The sequence below is a fragment of the Salmo salar genome, chromosome ssa04 (genome assembly GCF_905237065.1).
Source record: "Salmo salar chromosome ssa04, Ssal_v3.1, whole genome shotgun sequence".
NCBI classification, from domain to species: domain Eukaryota; kingdom Metazoa; phylum Chordata; class Actinopteri; order Salmoniformes; family Salmonidae; genus Salmo; species Salmo salar.
Genome location: NC_059445.1, coordinates 49549610 through 49563919, shown reverse-complemented (window position 1 = coordinate 49563919; position 14310 = coordinate 49549610). Strand labels below are relative to the sequence as shown.

At 41.1% G+C, this 14310-nt stretch overlaps 1 protein-coding gene across 1 annotated transcript in view; it reads right to left on the bottom strand.

Annotated features, from left to right (window-relative positions):
• LOC106603321 (teneurin-1-like) overlaps positions 1-14310 on the bottom strand; it is a 187802-nt gene that overhangs the window by 107636 nt on the left and 65856 nt on the right. Inside the window, 1 exon segment of the mRNA XM_014196852.2 lies at positions 13873-14118. Coding sequence (XP_014052327.2) covers positions 13873-14118 — 246 coding nt within the window.

Sequence of the window (14310 nt, the reverse complement as noted above, 5' to 3'; positions counted from 1 at the left end):
TGGGGGCGGCCCGTCAGGAAGTCCAGGATCCAGTTACAGAGGGAGGTGTTTAGTCCCAGGATCCTTAGCTTATTGATGAGCTTTGAGGGTACTATGGTGTTGAACGCTGAGCTGTAGTCAATGAATAGCATTCTCACATAAGTGTTCCTTTTGTCCAGGTGGGAAAGGGCAGTGTAGAGTGCAATAGAGATTGCATCATCTGTGGATCTGTTTGGGCGGTATGCAAATTGGAGTGGGTCTAGGGTTTCTGGGATAATGGTGTTGATGTGAGCCATTACCAACCTTTCAAAGTACTTCATGGCTACGGACGTGAGTGCTACGGGTCTGTATTCATTTAGGCAGGTTGCCTTTGTGTTCTTGGGCACAGGGACTATGGTGGTCTGCTTGAAACATGTTGGTATTACAGACTCAATCAGGGACATGTTGAAAATGTCAGTGAAGACACCTGCCAGTTGGTCAGCACATGCCCGGAGCACACATCCTGGTAATCCGTCTGGCCCCGCAGCCTTGTGTATGTTGACCTGTTTAAAGGTCTTACTCACGTCGGCTACGGAGAGCGTGATCACACAGTCGTCCGGAACAGCTGATTCTCTCATGCATGCCTCAGTGTTGCTTGCCTCGAAGCGAGCATAGAAGTGAGTTAAGCTTGTCTGGTATGCTCGTGTCACTGGGCAGCTCGCAGCTGTGCTTCCCTTTGTAGTCTGTAATAGTTTGCAAGCCCTGCCACATAAGACGAGCGTCGGTGTCCACATTCCTCCGGTGAGACTGACAAGAGAGAGGGGACAGTCTTCCACCTGATGGCGAAACTCAAGTCGCACCGCATCCACATCTGCCTCATTGACAAATTCATGTTCCTATGACCAGAGAAAGTGAAATAATCCTCGATATTAAAATAGACATGACGAGCTGCTAATGAGGTAGCCTAGTGGTTAGAGTGTTGGACTAGGCAGGTAGCCTAGTGGTTAGAGCGTTGGACTAGTAACCGAAAGGTTGCAAGACTGAATCCACGAGTTGATAAGGTAAAAAAAAATCTGTTGTTCTGCCCCTGAACAAGACAGTTACCCCACTGTTCCTAGGCCGTCATTGAAAATAGGATTTTCTTCTTAACTGACTTGCCTAGTTAAATAAAGGTATGATAAAAATTCAGGGCTATCGATACACTTGGCTACTCATTCAGTGCAGTGGGAGAAGTGCATTTTTTGTTTTATAAAGTGGTGAATAAAAACAGTGTTGACAGTGCTGAATAAAAATGTAAACATGAACTCACTCATAAAAATAGCAGCTCTTTGCTGTATTCTTTGACAGTCTCTCTTTGGTCATGGTTTTAAAAGTTATGAATCTCACCTAGGCTAGTGTTAAACTTTGCTGTGGGGTTGTGGAAGCTGTAGTTGAGCTATCCAATTGGCCAGTCACAGCTCTCGTTGAACCCCGAGTAGGCCAAGTTTGTCCTTTCAGACAAATGAAATGGTTCAAAATAGCAACACTTTGCCTACCTGGCAAGACCTTATCATTGGCTTTCCTACAGAAATATTTGGTGATGGACTAGGAATGCCTTGAAGAACGGCCAGTTGGTGACCCCTTATGTATGGCAAGCGTGAATGTCTGACTGAAAACGTTTGAGGCTACTTGGAACCACATCTCGTTCTAGCTGTTTAACAATCTCATCACATCATTGTTTTCGCAAGACAGCGTGGTATTGAGAATCCTCACGACCAAGTAAAGAATCTTCGGTGTGACCCCCCGTCTGTGCCACTTGGTTTAGTGTGGCACCACTATCTTGGCAAGACAAAAAACTACAGGAAAGACAGTCGTTTCATGTGAGAGGCTCAGCCATGTTACGATTTTCATAGTGTTGGAGAGAAGGACATTTGGAGGGGTAGAAAGGGCACAGTTGTGATGGGTGACTCTTCAGAAGAGGAAGACGATTTTAGAGTGAAATGCTAAAAAAAGAGCAGTTTCAGCAGGAAGAGGGCCATATAAGTGAACAGGAAAAGCCGACTGTCATTTCTCAGCTTGGCATTGAGTGGGAAGACTGCCTTTTAGTTCAAACTTGCAATACAAGACCATATTCCAGTATATTCTTAAAATCAAGGGAAACCATAGCAGCTCCTACACATGGCTTTAGCATGTTCTTCAGACAACCAACCATTGCATAAATGGGAGAAAAAACATTATTTCCTCAAGGCTCACAATACTCAATCACAAGTCATTTGCTCAAATGAATAACATTGACCAACCCAGGGTGGTGTAATGAAAACCCGGGAATATGTACACTATATCAATGTCTGCGATTCCAGCTAATTGGTTGGCCTTAGCCAATCAGATGTACTAATGAGTGTCTAATTGATACTCAGTTGGAGATAAATCCAGCCTGCGCAGTGCGTCTCTAGGAGGATCAACGTAGAACACTGTAGTAAAGGACTTCATCCTCTCTCCCCCGCCTGGTGGCCTGTACTGGCAGGAGGACGACCTCCTCACGTCTGTTCAGCAGGACACTGATAGTGCCGCAGTCAGCACACATGTCAATTTCCAGCAAACAAACACACTAGCTACTGTTGAAGCTGGGCCTTTGCGGTTGGGAAACTGCACTAGCTAGCACATTTCGCCCATTTTTTCATTTGAACCATTTCCTCCAATTTTAAGGCAGATGTTGTAATGATGGCACTTATCTTAAATAGACCCTCATTTCCTGTTCTCTGGCTTATTTGGATTAGGATTTAGATATTGAAAATGAAATATTAATACTGGAATGTATTAAGAATTCATTAAAAAGGAGTAGGCAAATCATGTTTTACAATAATAAAACAGCAAAAGGGCACTATAAAATTTACACATTTTCATCCATTCATCTTCTATTTTTATCTATCCATCTGTCTTTTCTTCCCAATGAAGGATATTCAGGATAAATTGGATCTACAGATCAATTGCACTCAACAGTATATCAGTCATAGTCAGGACAGACCGGCTGCTCTAGGTCACAGATAAAGCGTCAGGCGGCAGACGTAGAAACCTCAGCTTTGACATGCAGGCTGTTCCAGCAGTCAGACAGCTGAGGCAGATGCGTATGAGGGATCTCTCTTTGTTGTTACCTTTAGCATTCATCAGGCTCACCATCACTGGAGCTGCCTGCTCTGATGTCTCTAATCTGGGGCGAACAAAGTCAGGTCTGATTCAACAAGAATGACATGGTAATTCTGCAGAATAATAAACTATTTGTTTCATTTCTGCACGGGGGGTTGAAGGCAGAAGGGTTTCGGATGCCAAAGAGAAAACAATGAGAGGGAATCAGTCAAAGAACCCGTTCCGCTGAAAAATATATAAAAATTGTAATAACACAATTCAAATCACAACCGGAAATATCCTAAATCCAAAATGATAAGGTCCACAATGCATAAGAAGGATGTCACTTTGATGCAGGCAGACAGACAGACAGACAGTGTTGACTTGAGCATAGCCCAATCAGATATACTGTTTACTCTAAATACAGACATACGCCCCAAAACATCAAAGCCCACATCTGTCAGAGAGCTAGACAACGTAGTCTCTTTAAATAATGACCCCTATCATCAGACTACATATTCAGCCAGCCCTGCCGTGACAGTGGGTATCTTCACTGATCATTAAAACCATCATTATTATGGCCAAAAAACATTAAGGAAAAGTAAAAGAACACAAGCTAATATCTAATGATCAACAACAAGCTAGCAACCTAAGAGGAATATGTGTAATGGTCTTAATTCCTCTCATATTTAATAGTTTGGATTAATCCTTCCCTTTCATGTTTTCCTGGTGAAATTATTCAAGCTCGTCTGCTTTATTTAGACTGATATGGCTCGTACGTTTCAATAAAGGAGTCTCAGTCCATCGTTAGGAGGGTATTTGATATGTCCGTCCTCCGAGGGTTTGTGTGTCTCACAGCCCCCAATCATCTCGTCTCAGAGTAGGCAGAGGGAGAGGAGGATGGCTCTGATGTCGACACTTTAAATTAAACTGATGAAATTAATTCAAAGATGTGAATCCATCACACAATATCAGTCCTGGCATATGGGGTGCCTTAAAATATTAATAATTAATAGAATCATGTTATTGAACCACTGCAGAGCTCAGGTTATAATTTTCTCATTTTCACTCCTGCCAATTTCCCGGCATGAAATGGAAGGGGGAGAAAACAAATTGAACAAATAATACCTTTTTGCTATGAATTTTAGATTAAGGCTTGTCACCTATTATACTTATATTAAATTACATGATGGAAAGTTTGGGAGATAAAAAAGTTATCACCACAGCTTGAATACACATTTTATAGAGCATAATTCATATAAATGAGATATCTTTGACAGTGCAGTGGGATGAAACCCAGACGTGTGTGGATTCTTTATTATGCTTTAGAAGAAAGACGTATGGCCATATTTGTATGCTTCTGTCATTGGCTCCCGGAAATCCGATCCAAGTGTAAATAATAATATTATATAAAAGGCAGTTAAAGTCACATTTGAAACCTGCAAAGAGTCCCTGTATTTACTTTCTTTTGCACAGGGAAAACATAGTAACCAGCCCATGACTACTTAAGGCTGTTTCTGGAGCCCTTCAGACACACAGACAAATGTGGTCCTGATCGCTGCCTTATATTTCTATTGAATTGCCTAGGGACATGTTGTAGTACCAGATCAGCTAAAGACCCTCTGAGGTGACGAATGAAATGGTCGATAATTCACCAGAGGCTGGACTTCAGGAGCTAAAAGCCAAAAGACATCCAGGGGACTGCAGAACACGGCCTAATCTCACACCGAATCCCCAAAGACCACTCCTGGAACAGATCCACACCTGTTTGTTATGTGGCATTGCACTAGGAGAGGAAACAAAATGTATTGGTCGTGTGCAGTGTAGTACTTACTCTGTACACATTGGCATGAACAACGTGTACATGAATTAAACAAATAGATTTTGCATCAATGTGTATCAAAACAGGGGAGCAAGAGATTGTGTAACCCTGTGTTATTTGTGTACATCATAGTGGAGTTGATAATACCACTAAAGAACTATAGTAAAATTGTGCGCTGCCCCATTATGGAGTGGTCTCCCTCCATTCGTACGGACGTTAGTCACACATGACATCTCAGACACCACAGACCCGATTTTGACGAAACTAGGGTGAATGATGCGTCTCGCCATGTAGATCCAAAATGTAAAAAATTACACAAATTGGCCTGAGGGGCAATAAAGTAATCAACTGAAAACTTAAAACAAGCATTACTACTGTCCCATTCGAGCTACAGCCATTACATTTTGTACATACAGTACCAGTCAAACGTTTGGACACACCTACTCACTCAAGGGTTTTTCTTTAATTTTACTATATTCTACATTGTAGAATAATAGTGAAGAAAACAAAACTATGAAATAACACAAATGGAATCATGGAGTAACCAAACAATTGTTAAACAGATTCTTCAAAGTAGCCACCCTTTGCCTTCATGACAGCTTTGCACACTCTTGGCATTCTCTCAACCAACTTCATGAGGTAGTCACCTGCAATGCATTTCAATTAACAGGTGTGCTTTGTTAAAAGCTAATTTGTGGAATTTCTTTCCTTCTTAATGCGTTTCAGCCAATCAGTTGTGTTGTGACAAGGTTGGGTCGTATACAGAAGATAGACCTATTTGGTAAAAGACCAAGTCCATATTATGGCAAAAAACACCTCAGATAAGTAAAGAGAAACAACCCTCCATCATTACATGAAGGTCCGTCAATGCGGAAAATTTCAAGAACTTTGAAAGTTTCAAATGCAGTAGCAAAAACCATCAAGCGATATGAGGAGGACCGCCACAGGAAAGGAAGATGCAGAGGGTAAGTTCATTAGAGTTAACTGCCCCTCAGATTACAGCCCAAATAAACGCTTCACAGAGTTCAAATAACAGACATTTCTCAACATCAACTGTTCGGAGGAAACTGCATGAATCAGACCTTCATGGTCGAATTGCTGCAAAAAAACCCCCACTAAAGGACACCAAAAATAAGAAGAGACTTGCTTGGGCCAAGAAACACGACCAATGGACATTAGACCAGTGGAAATCTGTCTTTTGTCCTGGTGAGTCCAAACTTGAGACTACTGGTTCCAACCACCGTGTCTTTGTGACACGCAGAGTAGGTGAACGGATGATGGTGTGATGGGGTGGGGGTGCTTTGCTGGTGACACTGTCGGTGATTTATTTAGAATTCAAGGCATACTTAACCAGCATGGCTAACACAGCATTCTGCAGCGATACGCTATCCCATCTGGTTTGCGCTTAGTGTGACTACCATTTGTTTTTCAACAGGACAATGACCCAAAACACACCTCCAGGCTGTTTAAGGGCTATTTGACGAAGGAGAGTGATGGAGTGCTGCATCAGATGACCTGGCCTCCACAATCACCCGACCTCAACCCAATTGAGATGGTTCGGGATGAGTTGAACCGCAGAGTGATGGAAAAGCAGCCAACAAGTGCTCAGCATATGTGGGCTTCTTCAAGACTGTTGGAAAACCATTCTTCGTGAAGCTGGTTGAGAGAATGCCAAGAATGTGCAAAGCTGTCATCAAGGCAAAGGGTGGCTACTTCGAAGAGTCTCAAATATAAAATATATTTTGATTTGTTTAACACTTTTTTTGGTTACTACATGATTCCATATGTGTTATTTCATAGTTTTGTTTTCTTCACTATTATTCTACAATGTAGAATATAGTAAAAATAAAGACAAACCCTTGAATGAGTAGGTGTGTCCAAACTTTTGACTGGCACTATATATGCAGCCGCTCATGAGCAACATGTTTACCGTAACGACCGATAAGCTCTGCACATCAAATTTTCAGCAAATTAGACTTTGTCTGCCAACAAAGTTTGAAGAAGAATAGCTCATTTTCAATGAATTAAATATGCATTCTCAAACTTTTGTATAATATCAGCCAGTAGTTTTGAAAGAGGTGCTCATGAGCCAAAGTTGGTCCCTGTTTTTTGTGTACTACTTCATCCAATTTTGTACTACGTGATCCATTTCAGATGATATGTTTTGCAACTTGTATTTTGCAATTTGTATGTTATCATACAAATTTTGAAATTAATGTGATATGTAACGAATCCAATTTGTGCAATATGTTATGAATTTGGATCCCAGAGTGCATCTTTGATTTCAAATCACACTTCTTTTAATTGTTGACTCAGAAACCTTGGTTAATGGTTAAAAAGACTGACAGATGTCATGGCTAGCGTGAGGCAAACTAACATAAATGTGCAGGCATTAGATATTCTCAAATTAAACTACATGACCAAAAGTATATGGACACCTGCTCGTCGAACATCTCATTCCAAAATCATGGGCATTAATATGGAGTTGGTACCCCTGCTTGCTGCTATAACAACAAAGGCTTTCAACTAGATGTTGGAACATTGCTGTGGGGACTTGCTTCCATTCAGCCACAAGAGCATTAGTGAGGTTGGGCATTGATGATGGGAGATTAGGCCTGGCTCGCAGTCAATGTTCCAATTCATCCCAAAGGTGTTTGATGGGATTGAGGTCAGGGCTCTGTGCAGGCCAAACCATGAAAAACAGCCCCAGACCCTTATACCTTCTCCACCAAACTTTACAGTTGGCACTATGCATTGGGGAAGGTAGCGGGTTCCTGGCATCCACCAAACCCAGATTCGTCCGTCATACTGCTAGATGTTGAAGCGTAATTCATCACTCCAGAGAACGCGTTTCCACTGAGTCCAATGGCGGCAAATTTTACCGACGCTTGGAATTGCCTATGGTTATCTTAGGCTTGTGTGCGGCTTCTAGGCCATGGAAACTCATTTCATGAAGCTCCCGACAAACAGTCTGTGTGCTGACGTTGGTTCCAGAGGCAGTTTGGAACTCGGTAATGAGTGTTGCAACCGAGGACAAGCGATTTTTACGTGCTACGCGCTTCAGTATTCGGCGGTCCCGTTCTGTGAGCTTGTGTGGCCTGCCACTTCGCAGCTGAGCCGTTGTTGCTTCTAGACGTTTCACTTCACAATAACGGCACTTACAGTTCAGAAATGTGACAAACTGACTTGTTGCTAAGGTGACATCCAATGACGGTGCCACGTTGAAAGTCACTGAGCACTTCAGTAAGGCCATTCTACTGCCAATGTCTGTCTATGGAGATTCCATGGCTCTGTGCTCGATTTTATACACCAGTCAGCAACGGGTGTGGATGAAATAGCCAAATCGAGTCATTTGAAGGGGTGTCCACATACTTTTGTATATATATACAGTGTAGTTTTTTATGCAAGTACTTGATAATCATTTAAGGTGAGTACTCAAACAGTGAAATCATATCAAATGCCCTAGTAGTATCTTACTGTTTGCATACGTGTAATTTATAGACAACAGTGGATTGATCTGAATATTTCACAGTCAATTCATTGACATCGATCATTATGTTACTATCAGTACAGTCTATAGAGACTCCTTTGTATAACTGTCTCTTGTCTGTCCCCACATCATTCGTTGGGGACGACATGTTTAATGTTGCCTTGTTATTCAATGGCTGCTGCTCTATCCAGACGTGTCCTGTATTACTCACAGAATAATTAATGTGGGATGTTTTGTGACTGTGTTTGGAGCTACTGTTTTAGTCAAATAGAACTGTTAATAGGTGAATTGTGGACACCTGCACATCGTTCGCCATTTCTGTTGCTACAAGGAAGTCCTCACGTGATTAGCGAAGAATCAGACATTGTGCACAAAGTGGTACCACTTAGATAGGAAATTAAACCCCCTCAAAAAAATGCCTCTGGCCATAGGTTTCGTTCTGAGTAGTTATATTCAATTGCGGTTGTATTCAATTGTTTACATGAGATACCTTAGGATTACTGAATTATTGAAAAGAATAACGATTTAGCAGTAATATTTTTGTCTCTGAAAATAATGTTGCATATTCATTTCTGGATAAGCACCCAGCTATATTTGATTATACACACACACACACACACACACACACACACACACACACACACACACACACACACACACACACACACACGGTTACAATTGCTCCAGTTCTGATAAAGTATTTCACTAAATAAAACATAAAGACAAAAAAAGTATTCCAACTTTAGATGGCAAAACAGCTCTGAGCTACATTTGCAGTATCGGTGTAAGATAAATACAATATACTGCATTACATGGACTGGAATAGAGCCAAGTTTCCTCAACATAAGACATTTATGATATCGACCAATTCTACAACATTTTGTCTTGTAAAGAATATTGCTCCACCTACCGTCAACATATATAGGCCTCATCCAGCAAATGAAGTATACAGTTCAAGTCAGAGGTTTACATACACTTAGGTTGTATATGTAATTAAACGAGTCATTAAAAGTAATTTTTCAACCACTCCACAAATTTCTTGTTAACAAACTATAGTTTTGGCAAGTCGGTAAGGACATCTACTTTGTGCATGACACAAGTCATTTGTCCAACAATTGTTTAAAGACAGATAATTTCACTTATAATTCACTGTATCACAATTCCAGAGGGTGAGAAGTTTACATACACTAAGTTGACTGTGCATTTAAACAGCTTGGAAAATTCCAGAAAATGATGTCATGGCTTTAGAAGCTTCTGCTAGGCTAATTGACATAATTTGAGTCAATTGGAGGTGTACCTGTGGATTTATTTCAAGGCCTACCATCAAACTCAGTGCCTCTTTGCTTGACATCATGGGAAAATCAACAGAAATCAGCCAAGACCTCAGAAGAAACATTGTAGACCTCCACAAGTCTGGTTCATCCTTGGGAGCAATTTCCAAACGCCTGAAGGTACCACGTTCATCTGTACAAACAATAGTACGCAAGTATAAACACCATGGGACCACGCAGCCGTCATACCGCTCAGGAAGGAGACGCGTTCTGTCTCCTAGAGATGAACGTGCTTTGGTGCAAAAAGTGCAAATCAATCCCAGAACAGCAGCAATGGACCTCGTGTAGATGCTGGAGGAAACAGGTACAAAAGTATCTATATCCACAGTAAAACGAGTCCTATATCGACGTAACCTGAAAGGCCTCTCAGCAAGGAAGAAGCCACTGCTCCAAAACCACCATAAAAAAGCCAGACTACAGTTTGCAACTGCACATGGGGACAAAGATGGTACTTTTTGGAGAAATGTCCTCTGGTCTGATGAAACAAAAATAGAACTGTTTGGCCATCTCAAGACATCAGTTAGGAAGTTAAAGTTTGGTCGCAAATGGGTCTTCCAAATGGACAATGACCCCAAGCATACTTCCAAAGTTGTGGCAAAATGGCTTAAAGACAACAAAGTCAAGGTATTGGAGTGGACACCACAAAGCCCTGACCTCAATCCTATAGAAAATGTGTGGGCAGAACTGAAAAACCATGTGCGAGCACGGAGGCCTGCAAACCTGACTCAGTTACACCAGCTCTGTCAGGTAGGAATGGGCCAAAATTCACCCAACTTATTGTGGGAAGCTTGTGGAAGGCTACCCGAAACGTTTGACCTGGGTTAAACAATTTAAAGGCAATGCTACCAAATACTAATTGAGTATATGTAAACTTCTGACCCACTGGGAATGTGATGAAAGAAATAAAAGCTGAAATAAATCATTCTCTCTACTATTATTCTGACATTTCACATTCTTAAAATAAAGTGGTGATCCTAACTGACCTAAAACAGGGAATTTTTACTAGGATTAAATGTCAGGAATTGTGAAAAACTGAGTTTACATGTATTTGGCTAAGGTGTATGTAAACTTCAAACTTCAACTGTACATGTGCATCATCCATTAACGGGTGATGGTTTTACAATATTTATACTGTCTGTTACCCTCTAGCTATTTAACCAATCACATCGAAACATTCAGTGAACATGAATAAACATAAGTACTTATAATGCATGAACTGTATTGATAAAAGAGGAATTAATGAATAGATAAGTACAAAAATATACATATAAGGCCACAGTATAAAACTTTAACTTTTGAAACATGGGGCAAAATTGTTGTTGGCAAATCATTCCTTTTCAATCCATGAATGACTGAGTGAGTTTTGCTACTGGGAGCTGAATCCAGGAGATGCATTAATGTGTAATCTGTCACAAAGTCTCACTTTCCAAACAAGGAGATATTGATCGGATGGGAACCTTTCCTTTCACTAATTCTGTTTGCACAGAGTTTTGGCTTCAGCTCTGAATTTTGCAGAAACGTAAAAAATACTAAACATTATGGTAGTTCATGGGACAGGGAGAGCATATAGATTGGTGTGACTGCTATGACTGACACCTGTGGAAATCTGGGTTCATGCAAGGTAATAGATACACAGTGAATATGACTCAAGATGGACATTTTGTACAGCTATTTTAGTTGCTTCACATTCTCAATATTTCATAGGGTCTGCCTGTCATGTAGTTAGCCATCCATCAGAGAGACATACTGTTCATAACATGAAAGTGTCCATGTACTACTACTTCTCCATTACTAAGGTATGTTCTGATTTCTAACACTGCTGGCCAAGTTCTCCAGGGTATAACCTCAACATAAGGAGAGGACAACCTCACACAGGCATGTGACAGCCACAATGTGGCCTCATCCATCAATGGCTGACGTTAGATATTGTTTTGTTTTTTTTCTGAAGGGGAACAGAAGCCTAGAACGAAGGGGAGGTTTTATGGCAATCAACCAAAGGTGCTGCATGATATATGACCGGAATATGCAAATACATCGTGTAGCCTGACCATAGCAGATTTTCAAATCTCACTTCCAAACCCTGAAGGAACTGGGCAAAGCACTACTAGCAAATAAACACTAGGGGCACATTTCAACAATAATCTAATTTATAGACCTTTATGTGAGGCCATATGAACATGCGGTTATAGAATGACACATTTACGACCTGTACTGTATACTGGAGATGTTCCATAATTATTTAGGACTTTCTACACAATGAAAATGCCTCCCTATATTAATTCACTCCATCTCAAATCAAAGAAAAACAAGAAGCCTTGTCATTCAGTTGCAATGACATTCATCCTTAGCCTTCATGCTTGTCTATGGTGCATACTGTAGCATCAATTTCTACACTCATCCACAGTGGTTTTACATCCATGGTAATCCTTTAGAGAACAATGGTAGTTTTTACATAAACTGTGAAATACCAGGAGAGAACAGAGTACTGTGACAGCAAGTAGCCAACAAAATAAGAAGAGCAATTGGTTTCTTCCAAGGGAGTATTGCGGTCAGTTCAGAGTAAACTGATAAATACTGCATTAAGAAACAGTGATAATGTTTTTTTCTACATGGGGGAGGAATAGCATAAGATACTTTAATAGTGAGGAGCCAAGATATTTACTGAGGGAGGGAGGTAAACTGCTTCTGAACTTCCCTCTGCGCTGATGCTCATTAAAATTGCAGATCACATCCCTCATCAGCGCCATGCCAGTTCATAACACCAGCCTGCTCTTCCTTTCCATTGGACTGTCAGTCTTAACAGATCAGCAGGAGACAGGGACGGTAAGAGAGAGACAAGGCCCACCATTTTCCCGCTACAAACACAGCCATCTCACAGCAATTGTATTCCCCAGAGTGATAATCCTTCTGACAGAGAATAAATAAATGCTGAGGGACATTCTTCCAGATAAAGATAATAAGGCAACAACAAACGACCTCTGAGATTAATGTGGTCATGCCTCCCAACAGATATATAATATTCACAAATGCACATTTCTAGCAGGATAAATAGTTAATATGAAGGCTGAGGAGTAAATATGAATGGCAGTAACATTGCATCACAGGGGACAGTCCCCTCCAGTCCACAGCTCGCACCCTGAAAAACATTAAAATCTGCACCAGCTTTTTAATAATGTTCTCTGGTGATGCTGTATTTCTTCAAATGTTCCCACAAAATGACATACTGCACAAATCTCATACAAGAGCAGTTTTAGACAAACCTTCAACATAGCAAGATGATAGAAATCATATCATTAAATTGATGTGTGCTCTCATCCAAATAGGTAGATTTAGTTTTCACAGATATTGAAGCCCTGAAATGGGTAACTAACGCTGCTGTCTCATTTGGTATTCTGAATAGACCTCAACAAGAAAAACGAGGCTGCTACAGACTCACCCCTTTTTCTCTCATTAGACTTGACCCTGGAAAAGGTGCCTCACACAAACAACAAACTTAATTTCACACTAACTGTATGCCTCTCACTGAAGAGTGTGCATACTGAATTAAGAGCGTGACATCCCTGATACAAATATCACTTCTCTTGACGATCAATAGACTGAGCCTGCTCTTTGCTTGCTTTTATTACCCGCTGAATGAATCCCTGGGTCTCCTAGATAAATACATACCCCCAAAATCATTCTATTCCTCTTGTTGCTAAGGAGCATGCAATGATCAGGAGCAATAATGTTCTCAGAATAACAACCTTTTCTGTGATGATGTGAATAAGGCACAGACTGCAGTACACACTGTCGTACTGTAGTAGTGGAGATCCCAATGCCTTAAGGACCTTGCAAAAGGTTACACCTAACACCTGCAATAGTGGTCACTATGGAGTTCTTGGGTTGACATCATGGACAGATTTGGTGGACAATATGCCATTTGGCTGAAAGTGTTTAGATTTACTTCAGCTGGACCCATTTTCATTATTTTCATGGCAAAGTGATGGAAATTAGTCAGATGTATAGGTACCTATTGAGCAAAGCTCAATGCTATGTACAGTACAGCATAGAACTGGTCATTAACAAAAGATGAGCTACTTGTCTAAGACATTTTGATTAAATGGTAAGAACACACAGACAGTGGCATATGTAGGTAAGTGATGTATAACCCCTTGTTGTTGTGGTCTTACCGTTCTCTCCATCTGACTTCCTCTCCTGCTCAGTGTCGGTGAGCGACAGGACAGAGTTGGCTCTGCTGGACAGACAGGAGCTGTGCTCTGATTTGATCTCCTGCATCCACAGTCTGAGGGCGTGGTCAGGCGAGGGCCCACCCTCCGTCTCTGTTTCCACATCAGAGCCCATGCCCAGCGGGTAGCCGTGCTGGGGGGCAGAGCGCAGTTCCGCCTGGTAACTGGGCCGTGCTAGCTGGTCCAGGTCTAGGAGAGATGAAGGGAATAAAAAAAAGCAAGTCACATACTGTAATAGCAATATTTACTTACTTATTTTCATATCTCTGTGAGTGTTTTATGGTGTTACATAATATCATGTATCAAAACAAGCTATTATACACTACAGTATTATACACTACACTAAACTCATAACATTTTAAATAAGCAGGCACAGCAAGA